The following is a 23,381-nucleotide window of genomic DNA, read 5'->3' as shown; positions in this document are numbered from 1 at the left end:
GAAGGAAGGTGGGTACAGGAGAGAGGGAAGGGAGATGAGGAAGGAAGGTGGGTACAGGAGAGAGGGAAGGAGATGAGGAAGGAAGGTGGGTACAGGAGAGAGGGAAGGGAGATGAGGGTGGAAAGGGAGATGAGGAAGGAAGGTGGGTACAGGAGAGAAGGAAGGGAAGGGAAGGAAGGTGGGTACAGGAGAGAGGAAGGGGGATGAGGTGGAAAGGGGAGATGAGGAAGGAAGGTGGGTACAGGAGAGAGGAAGGGAGATGAGGAAGGAAGGTGGAACAGGAGATGAGGAAGGAAGGTGGGTACAGGAGAGAGGGAAGGGAGATGAGGAAGGAAGGTGGAAGGAGAGGGGAAGATGAGGAAGGAAGGTGGGTACAGGAGAGAGGGAAGGGAGGTGAGGGTGGAAAGGGAGATGAGGAAGGAAGGTGGGTACAGGAGAGAAGGAAGGGAGATGAGGAAGGAAGGTGGGTACAGGAGAGAGGGAAGGAGGGTAGGTACAGGAGAGAGGGAAGGGAGATGAGGAAGGAAGGTGGGTACAGGAGAGAGGGAAGGGAGATGAGGAAGGAAGGTGGGTACAGGAGAGAGGGAAGGAAGGTAGGTACAGGAGAGAGGGGGAAGGAGAGGAAGGAAGGTGGGTACAGGAGAGAGGGAAGGGAGATGAGGAAGGAAGGTGGGTACAGGAGAGAGGGAAGGGAGATGAGGAAGGAAGGTGGGTACAGGAGAGAGGGAAGGGAGATGAGGAAGGAAGGTGGGTACAGGAGAGAGGGAAGGGAGATGAGGAAGGAAGGTGGGTACAGGAGAGAGGGAAGGGAGATGAGGAAGGAAGGTGGGTACAGGAGAGAGGGAAGGAAGGTGGGTACAGGAGAGAGGGATCGAACAGGGACAAAGCAGGGAGGGAAGGCCACTCCTTAATTCCAATAACACCACCACCACTGCAGCCAAAGCCAACCAGTCCAGCACCATAGAGATGGGAAGAGGGCGAACATCCTATCTTTGCCATTGACCACTTTATGTGACAGCATGGGCAGCTCTGTTGACAGCTCTCCATTTTAAAGTAGAGCATTTCTTCTTGCTTCTTTTCTACTGCCATCTGCAGTGCTAGAATGTTTTATCAGAAATGTAATTTACTGATAATAAAACATGTTTTGTTTAGTTACATTTGTCTCAATTTGTTTCTGTCACGTTCTGACCTTTATTTCTGTTGTTTTTGTCATTATTTAGTATGGTCAGGGCGTGAGTTGGGGTGGGCAGTCTATGTTTGTTTTTCTATGATTTTGAGGATTTCTATGTTTCGGCCGAGTATGGTTCTCAATCAGAGGCAGGTGTCATTAGTTGTCTCTGATTGAGAATCATACTTAGGCCGGACTTTCCTGTTATATTGACAGTCTGGCCGGACTGTGGTTAGGTAACTTCCTGTTCTATTGACAGTCTGGCAGGACTGTGGTTAGGTAACTTCCTGTTCTATTGACAGTCTGGCAGGACTCTGGTTAAATAACTTCCTATTCTTTTGACGGACTGAATATGACGCAGAGTTTGAAAAATTCCTACAAAATGCCACTCCGTTGCGAATGGTCCCCATTGAAATGAATGACATCTGGCGTAACTCAACAGACTGCAAAGTTAGGATGGATGTGTAGGGGTCGTAATTCCTTCTGCTGACCTGGATGTAATTCTGTGATACTTCCTTAATCCATAGGAAGTCCCGCCCAGTTGGCTACTTTAAAAATGTTGAAATCCCTCAACGGTGCTGCCCATTTTAAAACAGGACCAAGTGTGCCCTCTATCCATCTCTATGCCGAGCACACCCGCCACCCACGCCACTCCTCCCGCCACTCACCCACCCACCCACCCACCCACTCAATACAAACACGCTAGTAGACCCTCAATACAAACACGCTAGCTTCAGTCATCATTCACTCAATACAAACACGCTAGCTTCAGCCATCATTCACTCAATACAAACACGCTAGCTTCAGCCATCATTCACTCAATACAAACACGCTAGCTTCAGCCATCATTCACTCAATACAAACACGCTAGCTTCAGCCATCATTCACTCAATACAAACACGCTAGCTTCAGCCATCATTCACTCAATACAAACACGCTAGCTTCAGCCATCATTCACTCAAGCATAAAGCGAGCTGGGATACTATAGATAAACCTATTGGATCTTCTTCACAGAGGAGAATAAGTTATGGTTTGCACATGCAGGGGTAGAATGACTTCTCGACCATCAATGATAATACATCTTGTATAGACATTTCATTATCTTAGACTTCAATATAACACGGATCCACTAAGATAATACCAAGGATTTATATAGTAAGGACTAAGATAATACCAAGGATTTATATAGTAAGGACTAAGATAATACCAAGGATTTATATAGTAAGGACTAAGATAATACCAAGGATTTATATAGTAAGGACTAAGATAATACCAAGGATTTATATAGTAAGGACTAAGATAATACCAAGGATTTATATAGTAAGGACTAAGATAATACCAAGGATTTATATAGTAAGGACTAAGATAATACCAAAGATTTATATAGTAAGGACTAAGATAATACCAAGGATGTATATAGTAAGGACTAAGATAATACCAAAGATTTATATAGTAGGGACTAAGATAATACCAAGGATTTATATAGTAGGGACTAAGATAATACCAAGGATTTATATAGTAAGGACTAAGATAATACCAAGGATTTATATAGTAAGGACTAAGATAATACCAAGGATTTATATAGTAAGGATTAAGATAATACCAAGGATTTATATAGTAAGGACTAGATTCATCCCTTTAGGAATTAAGTTACTGCTATTGTTTATACAACTATAAAAAAACATAATTTGTTAACATACAATAGCTGCATGCCCAGAGTGAGACCTTAGGCAATAGAAGGAGGACATATATAGGAGTCCTATACACATATATCTAGTACTGGCCCAGTGTGTGGGTCGAGTGTAGAGCCATTGAGTTATACTGTACACTCAGAGGACAGTTTATTAGGTATATATAGTAATGAGTCAGACCCCTCTTTGCCTCCAGAATAGCCTGAATTCTTCGGGGTATGGGATTCTACAAGTTGTAAGGAAACGTTCAAACGGTGATCGATTGGTATCAAATCAAATCCAATTTTATTTGTCACATACACATGGTTAGCAGATGTTAATGCGAGTGTAGCGAAATGCTTGTGCTTCTAGTTCCGACAATGCAGTAATAACCAACAAGTAATCTAACCGAACAATTCCAAAACTACTACCTTATAGACACAAGTGTAAGGGGATAAAGAATATGGGACCTAACGTGTGCCAGGGAAACATTCTCCACACCATTACACCACCAGCCTGTACCGTTGACACCAGGCAGGATGGGGGCCATGGACTCATACTGCTTACGCCACATCATGACTCTGCCATCAGCATGACGCAACAGGAACCAGAGATTTTGTCGGACCTGCTTACGCCACATCATGACTCTGCCATCAGCATGACGCAACAGGAACCAGAGATTTTGTCGGACCTGCTTACGCCACATCATGACTCTGCTATCAGCATGACGCAACAGGAACCAGAGATTTTGTCGGACCTGCTTACGCCACATCATGACTCTGCCATCAGCACGACGCAACAGGAACCAGAGATTTTGTCGGACCTGCTTACGCCACATCATGACTCTGCCATCAGCACGACGCAACAGGAACCAGAGATTTTGTCGGACCTGCTTACGCCACATCATGACTCTGCCATCAGCATGACGCAACAGGAACCAGAGATTTTGTCGGACCTGCTTACGCCACATCATGACTCTGCCATCAGCATGACGCAACAGGAACCAGAGATTTTGTCGGACCAGGCAACGTTTTTTCCACCTTTAATTGTCCATGGTTGGTGATCTCGTTCCCCAGGAGGCCGGCTGTTTTCTACGATACTGGATCCGGTATGCCTGGCACCGACGATCATACCACACTCAGTCGCTTAGGTCACTAGTTTGACCCATTGTAATGTTCAATCAAACACGGTAATTGGATGCCGGTCGACCTGTTTTATATAACAAGACACGGAACCATTTTCGTGAACGGAGTGGTGTACCTAATAAACTGGCCACCGAGTGTATTTAGGCTATATATACACACACACTATCTATTACTATAGAGTACATGTCTCGGTTAGAGAAGACTAACCTGTATTAGGGACATCTGAGCGTACCCTCTCCAGCTGAACCTTTCAAATTCCGCGGGGTTATAGCCGAAACGCACCGGCCGCCCGTCCAGCGTGGTACCCTCCTCTATCTCAAACTTCAGGTGGTGCAGGTCTGGAAAGTAGTGGTCCGGACGAGGCCTGGGATGAAGGAGGAAGGAACACTGGTTTTAATCATCTTTAAAATAAGATTCTGTCCTCAGCTGGATACTGTTTCTCAAGGAGTGTTTGGGAACATGTTTTTATCTTGTTTGTGTGACGCAAAGTGAATGTTTTTACACCGGTTTTCAGTCACCTGTTACACTTGGGTCCCTCTACGTTGGGTCTGCAGCGACATCTCCCGTTCCTCTCCCCACAGGACTGTCCCGCTGATCCTCCAATGTCGCACTGACAACCTGCAACACACACACCAACACATCTAGAGATCATGATGTACTGCAGTACAACCTGCAACACACACACCAACACATCTAGATATACTGCAGTACAACCTGCAACACACACACCAACACATCTAGATATACTGTAGTACAACCTGCAACACACACACCAACACATCTAGATATACTGCAGTACAACCTGCAACACACACACAACACATCTAGATATACTGCAGTACAACCTGCAACACACACACCAACACATCTAGATATACTGCAGTACAACCTGCAACACACACAGAGATTTTGTCGGACCAACACATCTAGATATACTGTAGTACAACCTGCAACACACACACCAACACATCTAGATATACTGCAGTACAACCTGCAACACACACACCAACACATCTAGATATACTGCAGTACAACCTGCAACACACACACCAACACATCTAGATATACTGCAGTACAACCTGCAACACACACACCAACACATCTAGATATACTGTAGTACAACCTGCAACACACACACCAACACATCTAGATATACTGTAGTACAACCTGCAACACACACCAACACATCTAGATATACTGTAGTACAACCTGCAACACACACACCAACACATCTAGATATACTGTAGTACAACCTGCAACACACACACCAACACATCTAGATATACTGTAGTACAACCTGCAACACACACCAACACATCTAGATATACTGTAGTACAACCTGCAACACACACACCAACACATCTAGATATACTGTAGTACAACCTGCAACACACACACACAACACATCTAGATATACTGCAGTACAACCTGCAACACACACACCAACACATCTAGATATACTGTAGTACAACCTGCAACACACACACATCTAGATATACTGCAGTACAACCTGCAACACACACACCAACACATCTAGATATACTGCAGTACAACCTGCAACACACCAGGCACCAACACATCTAGATATACTGTAGTACAACCTGCAACACACACACCAACACATCTAGATATACTGTAGTACAACCTGCAACACACACACCAACACATCTAGATATACTGCAGTACAACCTGCAACACACACACCAACACATCTAGATATACTGCAGTACAACCTACAACACACACACCAACACATCTAGAGGACCTGATATACTGGAGTACGACCTGCAACACACACACCAACACATCTAGATATACTGCAGTGTAACCTGCAACACACACACACCAACACATCTAGAGGACCTGATATACTGGAGTACGACCTGCAACACACACACCAACACATCTAGAGGACCTGATATACTGGAGTACGACCTGCAACACACACACCAACACATCTAGATATACTGCAGTGTAACCTGCAACACACACACACCAACACATCTAGAGGACCTGATATACTGGAGTACGACCTGCAACACACACACCAACACATCTAGATATACTGCAGTACAACCTACAACACACACATCAACACATCTAGAGGACCTGATATACTGGAGTACGACCTGCAACACACACACCAACACATCTAGATATACTGCAGTACAACCTGCAACACACACACCAACACATCTAGATATACTGCAGTACAACCTGCAACACACACACCAACACATCTAGATATACTGCAGTACAACCTGCAACACACACACCAACACATCTAGATATACTGCAGTACAACCTGCAACACACACACCAACACATCTAGATATACTGCAGTACAACCTGCAACACACACACCAACACATCTAGATATACTGCAGTACAACCTGCAACACACACACCAACACATCTAGATATACTGTAGTACAACCTGCAACACACACACCAACACATCTAGATATACTGCAGTACAACCTGCAACACACACACCAACACATCTAGATATACTGCAGTACAACCTGCAACACACACACCAACACATCTAGATATACTGCAGTACAACCTGCAACACACACACCAACACATCTAGATATACTGCAGTACAACCTGCAACACACACACCAACACATCTAGAGATCATGATATACTGCTGTACAACCTGCAACACACACACCAACACATCTAGATATACTGTAGTACAACCTGCAACACACACACCAACACATCTAGATATACTGTAGTACAACCTGCAACACACACACCAACACATCTAGATATACTGCAGTACAACCTGCAACACACACACCAACACATCTAGATATACTGCAGTACAACCTGCAACACACACACCAACACATCTAGATATACTGCAGTACAACCTGCAACACACACACCAACACATCTAGATATACTGCAGTACAACCTACAACACACACACCAACACATCTAGAGGACCTGATATACTGGAGTACGACCTGCAACACACACACCAACACATCTAGATATACTGCAGTACAACCTGTAACACACACACCAACACATCTAGATATACTGTAGTACAACCTGCAACACACACACCAACACATCTAGATATACTGTAGTACAACCTGCAACACACACACCAACACATCTAGATATACTGCAGTACAACCTGCAACACACACACCAACACATCTAGATATACTGCAGTACAACCTGCAACACACACACCAACACATCTAGATATACTGTAGTACAACCTGCAACACACACACCAACACATCTAGATATACTGCAGTACAACCTGCAACACACACACCAACACATCTAGATATACTGCAGTACAACCTGCAACACACACACCAACACATCTAGATATACTGCAGTACAACCTGCAACACACACACCAACACATCTAGATATACTGCAGTACAACCTGCAACACACACACCAACACATCTAGATATACTGTAGTACAACCTGCAACACACACACCAACACATCTAGATATACTGTAGTACAACCTGCAACACACACACCAACACATTTAGATATACTGCAGTACAACCTACAACACACACACCAACACATCTAGAGATCATGATGTACTGCTGTAAACAAATATCACATAATTTATCACATAACTTAATTCCTCGTACAACAGACCAGTGTTATTGTAGCAGAGGATATTTAGAATCACACTCTTGATTTGGAATAACACTCTACGGAAGTAGCCTTTCTTGAGACATGTAAAAGCACAAATGTTGCCCTGGAACCAAGAGGATGTCCTCTTGACCCAATGGTTAAGATGTTGGGTTGGTGATTCCTACTGGTTTCGACTGATTCCGACTGGTTCCTACTGGTTCTGACTGGTTCTGACTGGTTCCGACTGGTTCCTACTAGTTCATACTGGTTCCGAATGGTTCCGACTGGTTCCATGAGGCTTACCTTGACAGCCGAAGAAGCTGTCACTCTGCAGGTTGAAGAATCCATCTTTACACACAGAGCAGGTGCCACCGCACGCATTGGGCTTACAGGGACACTGGCCGTTACTCTGAAACACAGAAACAGAGAGGAGATGTTGTTCAATTACTATTATTATTATTTTATTATTATTATCATTATCATCATTATTATTATAATTATCATTGTTATTATTATTATTATCATTATCATTATTATTATTATTATTATTATCATTATTATTATTATTATTATCATTATTATTATTATTATTATCATTATTATTATTATTTAATTATTATTATTATTTTATTATTATTATGATTATTATTATTATTTGTATATTTTAATTTTATTTTTTATTATTTTATTATTATTATAATTATTATTTGTATAATTATTATATTTTTATAATTATTTTATAATTATTATTTGTTAAATGATTTTATTATTATTTTTTATAATTATTACTTTTTAAATTATTTTATTATTTCTATAATTATAATCATTTTTTATCATTATTTTATTATTATTATTGTTACTATTGTTATAATTATTATAATAATTATTACACTAGTAGTGCTAGCCAGTGTTATTTGCTATGTCCATTCCAAAGAGTATTGTATCACTGAGAAAACCCCATCTTTACTGCTAAACCATATTATTAGCTAAAGTACTGTACGTCCATGTTGTTATGAACAAGCCCACTTCTCACCTGAGCACACTCTGCCACACCACCCATTGTCCCTTCAACGTTGCATTCACAGTCTGAGAGAAGGAGGAACACACGGAACATTAATTTCACTACTGGGCTGTCATAGGAATATAAACCTCACAATAGCCAACACAATGCCTCCTTTGCATGACATTTAAAGCAGGGGGCGGGCAATTCCAGTCCTCGAAGGGCCTGATTGGTGTCACAGTTTTGCCCCCAGCACCCAGCAAACACACCTGACTCCAATAATCACCTAATCACGATCTTTAGTTTAGAATGCCATTTGCTTAATCAGCTGTGTTTGTTGGGGATGGAGAAACAGGGTGAAACCAGGTGCTCGAGGAATGGAGTTGCCCATCCCTGAAGGGTAAAGTTGTGTCTTACTGGAGCATCCATAGACGGTGTCAGGTGACAGGTTCCAGAACAGGGGTTTACACCTGTCACAGGCCACTCCCTCCACATAGAGAAGACACTCACAGGAGCCAACGGTTGGCAGGACCTCGTTCTGTACAGAACCGGCTGGGTTACATGTGTCAGCTGCAGAGCACAGGAAGAAACAAATACCTTAGTAAAATACAGTAAACAAATAGTTTAGTAAAATACAGTAAACAAATAGCTTAGTAAAATACAGTAAACAAATAGCTTAGTAAAATACAGTAAACAAATAGCTTAGTAAAATACAAGAAACAAATAGTTTAGTAAAATAATATATAATATAATAATAATAATATATGCCATTTAGCAGACGCTTTTATCCAAAGCGACTTACAGTCATGTGTGCATACATTCTACGTATGGGTGGTCCCGGAATCGAACCCACACCCTGGCGTTACAACGCCATGCTCTACCAACTGAGCTAAGAAGGACCACGGAACCAAGGAAACAAATAGCTTAGTAAAATACAGTAAACAAATAGCTTAGTAAAATACAGTAAACAAATAGTTTAGTAAGATACAGGAAACAAATAGTTTAGTAAAATACAGGAAACAAATAGCTTAGTAAAATACAGTAAACAAATAGTTTAGTAAAATACAGGAAACAAATAGCTTAGTAAAATACAGTAAACAAATAGCTTAGTAAAATACAGTAAACAAATAGCTTAGTAAAATACAGTAAACAAATAGTTTAGTAAAATACAGTAAACAAATAGCTTAGTAAAATACAGTAAACAAATAGCTTAGTAAAATACAGTAAACAAATAGCTTAGTAAAATACAGTAAACAAATAGTTTAGTAAAATACAGTAAACAAATAGCTTAGCAAAATACAGTAAACAAATAGTTTAGTAAAATACAGTAAACAAATAGTTTAGTAAAATACAGTAAACAAATAGTTTAGTAAAATACAGGAAACAAATAGTTTAGTAAAATACAGTAAACAAATAGTTTAGTAAAATACAGGAAACAAATAGTTTAGTAAAATACAGTAAACAAATAGCTTAGTAAAATACAGGAAACAAATAGTTTAGTAAAATACAGTAAACAAATAGCTTAGTAAAATACAGGAAACAAATAGTTTAGTAAAATACAGTAAACAAATAGTTTAGTAAACTACGGGAAACAAATAGTTTAGTAAAATAGTCATTATTTTATCTTTCCTTATAGATGGACAATGGACTGGGAGATACAAATCAAACCAAATTGTATTTGTCACGTGTGCCGAATACAACAACAACCTTACAGTGAAATGCTTCCTTACAAGCCCTTAACTAATAATGCTGTTGGAAGAAAATAGAGTTAAAAAAATATACAGGGTGTTATGGTACAGAGTCAATGTGGAGGCTATATACAGGGTGTTACGGTACAGAGTCAATGAGGAGGCTATATACAGGGTGTTACGGTACAGAGTCAATGAGGAGGCTATATACAGGGGTACCGGTACAGAGTCAATGTGGAGGCTATATACAGGGTATTACGGTACAGAGTCAATGTGGAGGCTATATACAGGGTATTACGGTACAGAGTCAATGTGGAGGCTATATACAGGGTGTTACGGTACAGAGTCAATGTGGAGGCTATATACAGGGGTACCGGTACAGAGTCAATGTGGAGGCTATATACAGGGTATTACGGTACAGAGTCAATGTGGAGGCTATATACAGGGTATTACGGTACAGAGTCAATGTGGAGGCTATATACAGGGTGTTACGGTACAGAGTCAATGTGGAGGCTATATACAGGGGGTACCGGTACAGAGTCAATGTGGAGGCTATATACAGGGTATTACGGTACAGAGTCAATGTGGAGACTATATACAGGGGGTACTGGTACCGAGTCAATGTGGAGGCTATATACAGGGGGTACTGGTACAGTGTCAATGTGGAGGCTATATACAGGGAGTACTGGTATAGAGTCAATGTGGAGGCTATATACAGGGGTTGAGATCGAAATCGAAATGGATATTGAATGTACAGTATGTGTGTATTATATGAGCAAAGGGACTGAATTAATTTGTCATTGAGGGATGATAAAGCTCTATTGATTGATTAATTGATTGATTGAATGACCAAGTCCATAGGAGGTCACCTACCTTGGCAGAGAGGGAATCCGTAGGTTCCAGAGCTGCAGGTGTCACACCTCTGTCCCTCGACGTTGGGTAGACAGGTACACTGACCACTCACCTGGTCACAGCTACTGAACCTGGAGCCCTCAGCTGAGCACTGACAAGCTGAGGGAGGAGAGAGATATTAACACATTAGCATAGTAACTGGGGAGACAGGAGAGAGAAGAGGGAGTTAGCCAGCCAGCATTTAGCTAGATTCAGACTTGAATTTAGTGACAGATTAGACAGGGTAATAAACACATAACAACATAACAGATTAGACAGGGTAATAAACACATAACAACATGACAGATTAGACAGGGTAATAAACACATAACAACGTGACAGATTAGACAGGGTAATAAACACATAACAACATGACAGATTAGACAGGGTAATAAACACCTAACAACATGACAGATTAGACCGGGTAATAAACACATAACAGATTAGACAGGGTAATAAACACATAACAACATGACTGATTAGACAGGGTAATAAACACATGACAGATTAGACAGGGTAATAAACACATGACAGATTAGACAGGGTAATAAACACATGACAGATTAGACAGGGTAATAAACACATAACAACATGACAGATTAGACAGGGTAATAAATACATAACAACGTGACAGATTAGACAGGGTAATAAACACATAACAACATGACAGATTAGACAGGATAATAAACACATAACAACATGACAGATTAGACAGGATAATAAACACATGACAGATTAGACAGGGTAATAAACACATAACAACATGACAGATTAGACAGGATAATAAACACATGACAGATTAGACAGGGTAATAAACACATAACAACATGACAGATTAGACAGGATAATAAACACATAACAACATGACAGATTAGACAGGGTAATAAACACATAACAACATGACTGATTAGACAGGGTAATAAACACATGACAACATGACAGATTAGATAGGGTAATAAACACATAACAACATGAGAGATTAGACAGGGTAATAAACACATAACAACATGACAGATTAGACAGGGTAATAAACACATAACAACATGACAGATTAGACAGGGTAATAAACACATAACAACATGACTGATTAGACAGGGTAATAAACACATGACAACATGACAGATTAGACAGGGTAATAAACACATAACAAAATGAGAGATTAGACCGGGTAATAAACACATAACAGATTAGACAGGGTAATAAACACATAACAACATGACAGATTAGACAGGGTAATAAACACATAACAACATGACAGATTAGACAGGATAATAAACACATAACAACATAACAGATTAGACAGGGTAATAAACACATAACAACATAACAGATTAGATAGGGTAATAAACACATGACAACATGACAGATTAGATAGGGTAATAAACACATAACAACATAACAGATTAGACAGGGTAATAAACACATGACAGATTAGACAGGGTAATAAACACATAACTGATTAGACAGGGTAATAAACACATAACAACATGACTGATTAGACAGGGTAATAAACACATGACAGATTAGACAGGATAATAAACACATAACAACATAACAGATTAGATAGGGTAATAAACACATGACAACATGACAGATTAGACAGGGTAATAAACACATAACAACATAACAGATTAGACAGGGTAATAAACACATGACAGATTAGACAGGATAATAAACACATAACAACATGACAGATTAGACAGGATAATAAACACATAACAACATGACAGATTAGACAGGGTAATAAACACATAACAGATTAGACAGGGTAATAAACACATAACAACATAACAGATTAGACAGGGTAATAAACACATAACAACATAACAGATTAGACAGGATAATAAACACATAACAACATAACAGATTAGACAGGGTAATAAACACATAACAACATGACAGATTAGACAGGGTAATAAACACATAACAACATGACAGATTAGACAGGGTAATAAACACATGACAGATTAGATAGGGTAATAAACACACATGACTGATTAGACAGGATAATAAACACATAACAACATGACAGATTAGACCGGGTAATAAACACATAACAACATGACAGATTAGACAGGGTAATAAACACATAACAACATGACAGATTAGACAGGGTAATAAACACATAACAACATGACAGATTAGACAGGGTAATAAACACATAACAACATGACAGATTAGACAGGGTAATAAACACATAACAACATGACAGATTAGACAGGGTAATAAACACATAACAACATGACAGATTAGACCGGGTAATAAACACATGACAGATTAGACAGGGTAATAAACACATGACAGATTAGACCGGGTAATAAACACATAACAGATTAGACAGGGTAATAAACACATAACAACATGACAGATTAGACAGGGTAATAAACACATAACAACATAACAGATTAGACAGGGTAATAAACACATAACAACATGACAGATTAGACAGGATAATAAACACATAACAACATAACAGATTAGACAGGGTAATAAACACATAACAACATGACAGATTAGACAGGATAATAAACACATAACAACATGACAGATTTGACAGGGTAATAAACACATAACAACATGACAGATTAGACAGGGTAATAAACACATAACAACATGACAGATTAGACAGGGTAATAAACACATAACACCATGACAGATTAGACCGGGTAATAAACACATAACAGATTAGACAGGGTAATAAACACATAACAACATGACAGATTAGACAGGGTAATAAACACATAACAACATGACAGATTAGACAGGGTAATAAACACATAACAACATGACAGATTAGACAGGGTAATAAACACATAACAACATGACAGATTAGACAGGGTAATAAACACATAACAACATGACAGATTAGACAGGGTAATAAACACATAACAACATGACAGATTAGACCGGGTAATAAACACATAACAGATTAGACAGGGTAATAAACACATAACAACATGACAGATTAGACCGGGTAATAAACACATGACAGATTAGACAGGGTAATAAACACATAACAACATGACAGATTAAACAGGGTAATAAACACATGACAGATTAGACAGGGTAATAAACACATAACAGATTAGACAGGGTAATAAACACATAACAACATGACAGATTAGACAGGATAATAAACACATAACAACATGACAGATTAGACAGGGTAATGAACACATAACAGATTAGACAGGATAATAAACACATAACAACATGACAGATTAGATAGGGTAATAAACACATGACAGATTAGACAGGGTAATAAACACATAACAACATGACAGATTAGACAGGGTAATAAACACATAACAACATAACAGATTAGACAGGGTAATAAACACATAACAACATGACAGATTAGACAGGGTAATAAACACATAACAACATGACAGATTAGACAGGGTAATAAACACCTAACAACATGACAGATTAGATAGGGTAATAAACACATAACAACATGACAGATTAAACAGGGTAATAAACACATGACAGATTAGACAGGGTAATAAACACATAACAGATTAGACAGGGTAATAAACACATAACAACATGACAGATTAGACAGGATAATAAACACATAACAACATGACAGATTAGACAGGGTAATAAACACATAACAGATTAGACAGGATAATAAACACATAACAACATGACAGATTAGACAGGGTAATAAACACATGACAGATTAGACAGGGTAATAAACACATAACAACATGACAGATTAGACAGGATAATAAACACATGACAACATGACAGATTAGACAGGGTAATAAATACATGACAACATGACAGATTAGACAGGGTAATAAACACATAACAACATGACTGATTAGACAGGATAATAAACACATAACAACATGACAGATTAGACAGGGTAATAAATACATGACAACATGACAGATTAGACAGGGTAATAAACACATAACAACATAACAGATTAGACAGGATAATAAATACATGACAGATTAGACAGGGTAATAAACACATAACAACATAACAGATTAGACAGGGTAATAAACACATAACAACATGACAGATTAGACAGGGTAATAAACACATAACAACATGACAGATTAGACAGGGTAATAAACACATGACAGATTAGACAGGGTAATAAACACATAACAACATGACAGATTAGACAGGATAATAAACACATAACACCATCACAGATTAGACAGGGTAATAAACACATAACAACATGACAGATTAGACAGGATAATAAACACATAACAACATGACAGATTAGACAGGGTAATAAACACATAACAACATGACAGATTAGACAGGGTAATAAACACATAACAACATGACAGATTAGACAGGGTAATAAACACATAACAACATGACAGATTAGACAGGGTAATAAACACATAACAACATGACAGATTAGACAGGATAATAAACACATAACAACATGACAGATTAGACAGGGTAATAAACACATAACAACATGACAGATTAGACAGGGTAATAAACACATAACAACATGACAGATTAGACAGGGTAATAAACACATAACAACATGACAGATTAGACAGGGTAATAAACACATAACAACATGACAGATTAGACAGGATAATAAACACATAACAACATGACAGATTAGACAGGATAATAAACACATGACAGATTAGACAGGGTAATAAACACATAACAACATGACAGATTAGACAGGGTAATAAACACATAACAACATGACAGATTAGACAGGGTAATAAACACATAACAACATGACAGATTAGACAGGATAATAAACACATAACAACATGACAGATTAGACAGGGTAATAAACACATAACAACATGACAGATTAGACAGGGTACATAACAACATGACAGATTAGACAGGATAATAAACACATAACAACATGACAGATTAGACAGGGTAATAAACACATAACAACATGACAGATTAGACAGGATAATAAACACATAACAACATGACAGATTAGACAGGATAATAAACACATAACAACATGACAGATTAGACAGGGTAATAAACACATAACAACATGACAGATTAGACAGGATAATAAACACATAACAACATGACAGATTAGACAGGATAATAAACACATAACAACATGACAGATTAGACAGGATAATAAACACATAACAACATGACAGATTAGACAGGATAATAAACACATAACAACATGACAGATTAGACAGGATAATAAACACATAACAACATGACAGATTAGACAGGGTAATAAACACATAACAACATGACAGATTAGACAGGATAATAAACACATAACAACATGACAGATTAGACAGGGTAATAAACACATAACAACATGACAGATTAGACAGGGTAATAAACACATAACAACATGACAGATTAGACAGGGTAATAAACACATAACAACATGACAGATTAGACAGGGTAATAAACACATAACAACATGACAGATTAGACAGGGTAATAAACACATAACAACGTGACAGATTAGACAGGGTACTAAACACATAACAACATGACAGATTAGACAGGGTAATAAACACATAACAACATGACAGATTAGACAGGGTAATAAACACATGACAGATTAGACAGGGTACTAAACACATACAACGCAGACGGCCGCCCATCTTTTAACAAAGGGCCTTGGACATATTTAGAAATTAGTTTTAGATATTGAAGCAATCTGATTTTAACAACCAATCAGGCTTTGAGATGTCGTCTGAACTCGGACAACTTACGCGTGCAGCTGGGGAAGCCGTAGAAACCAGGAGCACATTGGTCACAGGCGGTGCCGCTGTAGTTGGGTCTGCAGTGGCAGTGGCCCGACACACTGCAGCTGGAGCCCAGGGAGGTGCGAGGATCACAGGTGCACACTGGGTAAACAGGAAGTAACAACATTAGATAGTGGCTGTGTTCTGCTCTGTCGCTAATCACCAACTGAGCAGACTGACCAGTCGACAAATAATGAACCTTGGCAGTTGGGGTAGGAGTGTGTAATTGAGGTGTGTGTAGTTGGAGTGTGTGTAGTTTCGGTGTGTGTAGTTGGGGTGTGTGTAGTTTCGGTGTGTGTAGTTGATGAGCGTGGTGTGTGGTCCTGTCAGCGGTCTGTACCTTGGCAGTTGGGGTGTGTGTAGTTGGGGTGTGTGTAGTTGAGGTGTGTGTAGTTGGGGTGTGTGTAGTTGGGATGTGAGTAGTTGAGGTGTGTGTAGTTGGGGTGTGTAGTTTCGGTGTGTGTAGTTGAGGTGTGTGTAGTTGGGGTGTGTGTAGTTGGGGTGTGTAGTTTCGGTGTGTGTAGTTGAGGTGTGTGTAGTTGGGGTGTGTGTAGTTGGGGTGTGTAGATTCGGTGTGTGTAGTTGAGGTGTGTGTAGTTGGGGTGTGTAGTTTCGGTGTGTGTAGTTGATGAGCGTGGCGTGTGGTCCTGTCAGCTGTCAGTACCTTGGCAGTTGGGGTGTGTGTAGTTGGGGTGTGTGTAGTTGAGGTGTGTGTAGTTGGGGTGTGTGTAGTTGGGGTGTGTGTAGTTGGGGTGTGTGTAGTTTCGGTGTGTGTAGTTGATGAGCGTGGTGTGTGGTCCTGTCAGCGGTCTGTACCTTGGCAGTTGGGGTGTGTGTAGTTGGGGTGTGTGTAGTTGAGGTGTGTGTAGTTGGGGTGTGTGTAGTTGGGGTGTGTAGTTGAGGTGTGTGTAGTTGAGGTGTGTGTAGTTGAGGTGTGTGTAGTTGGGGTGTGTGTAGTTGGGGTGTGTAGTTGAGGTGTGTGTAGTTGAGGTGTGTGTAGTTGGGGTGTGTGTAGTTGGGGTGTGTAGTTTCGGTGTGTGTAGTTGATGAGCGTGGCGTGTGGTCCTGTCAGCTGTCAGCACCTTGGCAGTTGGGGTGTGTGTAGTTGGGGTGTGTGTAGTTGGGGTGTGTGTAGTTGGGGTGTGTAGTTTCGGTGTGTGTAGTTGATGAGCGTGGCGTGTGGTCCTGTCAGCTGTCAGCACCTTGGCAGTTGGGGTGTGTGTAGTTGAGGTGTGTGTAGTTACGGTGTGTGTAGTTGAGGTGTGTGTAGTTACGGTGTGTGTAGTGTGGTCCTGTCAGCACCTTGGCAGTTGGGGTAGGAGTGGAAGCCTGATCTACACTGATCACATCGCAGTCCCTGGAACTCTGGACGACACACACACCGTCCAGACCAATCACAGCCCTCTGGGAGGGAACCCACGCTGCTACAGCCACACACTGACGGAGAGGAAAGACCAACAGAGTTTGTGTGACAACATTTATGAACTTTTATTTAATTCCAAAACAGAATTCATTCCAGAAACAATTCACTCAACAGACAAGCGGTCCTGAGTCAGTATTGAGCTGTATATCAGTATTGAGCTGTATATCATTATTGAGCTGTATATCAGTATTAAGCTGTATATCAGTATTGAGCTGTATATCAGTATTAAGCTGTATATCAGTATTGAGCTGTATATCAGTATTGAGCTGTATATCAGTATTGAGCTGTATATCAGTATTGAGCTGTATATCAGTATTGAGCTGTATATCCATGGTCCTGTCTGTATATCACTATTGAGCTGTATATCAGTATTGAGCTGTATATCAGTATGAGTATTGAGCTGTATATCAGTATTGAGCTGTATATTCATGGTCCTGTGTGTTGTGTCAGTATTGAGCTGTATATCAGTATTGAGCTGTATATCCATGGTCCTGTCTGTATATCAGTATTGAGCTGTATATCAGTATTGAGCTGTATATTCATGGTCCTGTGTGTTGTGTCAGTATTGAGCTGTATATCAGTATTGAGCTGTATATCCATGGTCCTGTGTGTTGTGTCAGTATTGAGCTGTATATCAGTATTGAGTTGTATATCCATGGTCCTGTGTGTTGTGTCAGTATTGAGCTGTATATCAGTATTGAGCTGTATATCCATGTTCCTGTGTGTTGTGTCAGTATTGAGCTGTATATCAGTATTGAGCTGTATATCCGTGGTCCTGTCTGTATATCGGTATTGAGCTGTATATCCGTGGTCCTGTCTGTATATCGGTATTGAGCTGTATATCAGTATTGAGCTGTATATCCGTGGTCTTGTCTGTATATCGGTATTGAGCTGTATATCCGTGGTCCTGTCTGTGTATCGGTATTGAGCTGTATATCAGTATTGAGCTGTATATCCATGGTCCTGTCTGTATATCGGTAGTGAGCTGTATATCAGTATTAAGCTGTATATCAGTATTGAGCTGTATATCAGTATTGAGCTGTATATCCATGGTCCTGTCTGTATATCGGTAGTGAGCTGTATATCAGTATTAAGCTGTATATCAGTATTGAGCTGTATATCAGTATTGAGCTGTATATCCATGGTCCTGTCTGTATATCAGTATTGAGCTGTATATCAGTATTGAGCTGTATATCAGTATTGAGCTGTATATCAGTATTGAGCTGTATATCAGTATTGAGCTGTATATCCATGGTCCTGTCTGTTGTGTCAGCTTTCTGAAGAGACAGACATGTAGCAGACGATGTTTTTTGGAGCCAATGTGTTGGCAGACAGACAGTCACTTTGGCACAGTGGGGTAACAATGTGTTGGCAGACAGACAGTCACTTTGGCAGAGGGGGTAACAATGTTTTGGCAGACAGACAGTCACGTTGGCAGAGGGGGTAACAATGTGTTGGCAGACAGACAGTCACGTTGGCAGAGGGGGTAACAATGTTTTGGCAGACAGACAGTCACGTTGGCAGAGGGGGTAACAATGTGTTGGCAGACAGACAGTCACGTTGGCAGAGGGGGTAACAATGTGTTGGCAGACAGACAGTCACGTTGGCAGAGGGGGTAACAATGTTTTGGCAGACAGACAGTCACGTTGGCAGAGGGGGTAACAATGTGTTGGCAGATACTCACGTCGGCAGAGGGGGTAGTTGAAGTAGCCTGGAGCACACTGGTCACATGAGTAGCCCTGGAAGCCTTGGTGACACTGGCACTGCCCCGTCAGCGTATCACACCTACCACCTTGGCACCCGGCGCCTGAGCATCGACATGCTGGCGGAGGAGAGGGCACACTGGGGTCATTACACAACGAACAAGTGTGTTTGTGTTTGTTTGTGGGGCTGGGGAGGATGAGCATGCCTGACAGTGTGTAGTTATCTCTTGTTTATCTCAGTGTGTAGTTATCTAGTGTATATATCTGTGTGTAGTTATCGAGTGTATATATCTGTGTGTAGTTATCTAGTGTATATATCTGTGTGTAGTTATCTAGTGTATATATCTGTGTGTAGTTAGTTATATCTCTGTGTGTAGTTATCTAGTGTATATCTCTGTGTGTAGTTATCTAGTGTATATCTCTGTGTGTAGTTATCTAGTGTATATATCTGTGTGTAGTTAGTGTGTAGTTATCTAGTGTATATCTCAGTGTGTAGTTATCTAGTGTATATCTCAGTGTGTAGTTATCTAGTGTATATATCTGTGTGTAGTTATCTAGTGTATAAATCTAGTGTGTAGTTAGTGTGTAGTTATCTAGTGTATATATCTGTGTGTAGTTATCTTGTGTATATATCTGTGTGTAGTTATCTAGTGTATATATCTATGTGTAGTTATCTAGTGTATATATCTGTGTGTAGTTATCTAGTGTATATATCTAGTGTGTAGTTAGTGTGTAGTTATCTAGTGTATATCTCAGTGTGTAGTTATCTAGTGTATATATCTGTGTGTAGTTATCTAGTGTATATATCTGTGTGTAGTTAGTTATATCTCTGTGTGTAGTTATCTAGTGTATATCTCAGTGTGTAGTTATCTAGTGTATATATCTGTGTGTAGTTATCTAGTGTATATATCTGTGTGTAGTTATCTAGTGTATATATCTGTGTGTAGTTATCTAGTGTATATATCTGTGTGTAGTTATCTAGTGTATATATCTGTGTGTAGTTATCTAGTGTATATATCTGTGTGTAGTTATCTAGTGTATATATCTATGTGTAGTTATCTAGTGTATATATCTGTGTGTAGTTATCTAGTGTATATATCTGTGTGTAGTTATCTAGTGTATATCTCTGTGTGTAGTTATCTAGTGTATATATCTGTGTGTAGTTATCTAGTGTATATATCTGTGTGTAGTTATCTAGTGTATATATCTGTGTGTAGTTAGTTATATCTCTGTGTGTAGTTATCTAGTGTATATCTCAGTGTGTAGTTATCTAGTGTATATCTCAGTGTGTAGTTATCTAGTGTATATATCTGTGTGTAGTTATCTAGTGTATAAATCTAGTGTGTAGTTAGTGTGTAGTTATCTAGTGTATATCTCAGTGTGTAGTTATCTAGTGTATATATATGTGTGTAGTTAGTTATATCTCTGTGTGTAGTTATCTAGTGTATATATCTGTGTGTAGTTATTTTGTGTATATATATCTGTGTGTAGTTATCTATGTGTAGTTAGCTATATCTCTGTGTGTAGTTATCTAGTGTATATATCTATGTGTAGTTATCTAGTGTATATATCTGTGTGTAGTTATCTAGTGTATATATCTATGTGTAGTTATCTAGTGTATATCTCAGTGTGTAGTTAGTTATATCTCTGTGTGTAGTTATCTAGTGTATATATCTATGTGTAGTTATCTAGTGTATATATCTGTGTGTAGTTATCTAGTGTATATATCTGTGTGTAGTTATCTAGTGTATATATCTGTGTGTAGTTATCTAGTGTATATATCTGTGTGTAGTTATCTTGTGTATATATCTGTGTGTAGTTATCTAGTGTATATATCTATGTGTAGTTATCTAGTGTATATATCTGTGTGTAGTTATCTATGTGTAGTTAGCTATATCTCTGTGTGTAGTTATCTAGTGTATATATCTATGTGTAGTTATATAGTGTATATATCTGTGTGTAGTTATCTAGTGTATATCTCTGTGTGTAGTTATCTAGTGTATATATCTGTGTGTAGTTAGTCTGTAGTTATCTAGTGTATATCTCAGTGTGTAGTTATCTAGTGTATATATCTGTGTGTAGTTATCTAGTGTATATCTCTGTGTGTAGTTATCTAGTGTATATATCTATGTATAGTTATCTAGTGTATATATCTGTGTGTAGTTATCTTGTGTATAGTCTCTCTGGGTGGTATCTCGTGTATAGTCTCTCTGGGTGGTATCTAGTGTCAGGATTTGGCCAGGGTTGTTCTGGTTATTGGTCACTAGATGCCCCCATTGTGCCTTTTGACCTTTTGTTTTCCCTTGATCCCCATTATTATTTGCACCTGTGCCTCGTTTCCCCTGATTGTATTTAAACCCTTTGTTTTCTTCAGTTCTTTGCTCTGTGTTTGTATGTTAGCACCCAGCCCTAGTACTCTGAGAACTCTTGTTGATCCCGGTGGACTCTCTTGTGGAATTCTGTTTTTTTTTTGTTCTTGTTTGTTTTGTTTTTTTGAGTATCTTTTGAGGCTTTTTGTGCTTTTCCCTCCACCTTGTGGATTTAACTTTTTTGTCTTGGAGGATTACCTTTGTTCTTGTAGGATTCCTTTTGAGGTTGTGGAGTTACATGTTTTCCTGAAGAACTTCACTTTTTACTTCATTAAATACACCGTCTCAAGTACTGCTGTGTCTGCCTCATCTTCTGGGTTCTGCCGACTATTCGTGGCTCAGTTGGTTAAGTGACTGTTTCTCACTCCGGAGACCCGGGTTCGTAACCGGGTCCTGACATCTAGTGTATATTTCTGGGTGGTATCTAGTGTATAGTCTCTCTGGGTGGTATCTAGTGTATAGTCTCTCTGGGTGGTATCTAGTGTATAGTCTCTCTGGGTGGTATCTAGTGTATAGTCTCTCTGGGTGGTATCTAGTGTATAGTCTCTCTGGGTGGTATCTAGTGTATAGTCTCTCTGGTTGGTATCTAGTGTATAGTCTCTCTGGGTGGTATCTAGTGTATATCTCTCGGTGGTATCTAGTGTATAGTCTCTCTGGGTGGTATCTTACCCTGGCAGTTGAGTCCGTAGTACCCTGGAACACAGCTGTCACAGTGTTCCCCAGTGAAGCCGGGTTTGCAGATACAGGTGCGGGTACGCGGATCAGGACGGCAGGAGTTTCCCTCCGTCCCAGCAGCACTGCACTCACAGTCTACACAGAGACAGAGACAGAGAGAGACACAGAGACAGAGAGAGACACAGAGACAGAGACAGAGAGACAGAGAGAGACACAGAGACAGAGACAGAGAGAGACAGAGACAGAGACAGAGAGAGACAGAGACAGAGACAGAGACA

At 39.6% G+C, this 23,381-nt stretch overlaps 1 protein-coding gene across 1 annotated transcript in view; it reads right to left on the bottom strand.

Moving 5' to 3' along the window:
* Positions 1–23,381, bottom strand: part of LOC118359423 (laminin subunit alpha-5-like) — a 301,123-nt gene that overhangs the window by 150,830 nt on the left and 126,912 nt on the right. Inside the window, 10 exon segments of the mRNA XM_052484170.1 lie at positions 4,191–4,347; positions 4,502–4,601; positions 7,917–8,022; positions 8,647–8,699; positions 9,031–9,183; positions 11,175–11,312; positions 16,901–17,035; positions 18,236–18,370; positions 20,041–20,178; positions 23,098–23,238. Coding sequence (XP_052340130.1) covers positions 4,191–4,347; positions 4,502–4,601; positions 7,917–8,022; positions 8,647–8,699; positions 9,031–9,183; positions 11,175–11,312; positions 16,901–17,035; positions 18,236–18,370; positions 20,041–20,178; positions 23,098–23,238 — 1,256 coding nt within the window.

This window comes from Oncorhynchus keta, chromosome 28 (genome assembly GCF_023373465.1).
Source record: "Oncorhynchus keta strain PuntledgeMale-10-30-2019 chromosome 28, Oket_V2, whole genome shotgun sequence".
In the NCBI taxonomy this organism is placed as follows: domain Eukaryota; kingdom Metazoa; phylum Chordata; class Actinopteri; order Salmoniformes; family Salmonidae; genus Oncorhynchus; species Oncorhynchus keta.
The sequence above is the reverse complement of the archived record's forward strand: the minus strand, read 5'-3'. Positions and strand labels throughout refer to the sequence as shown.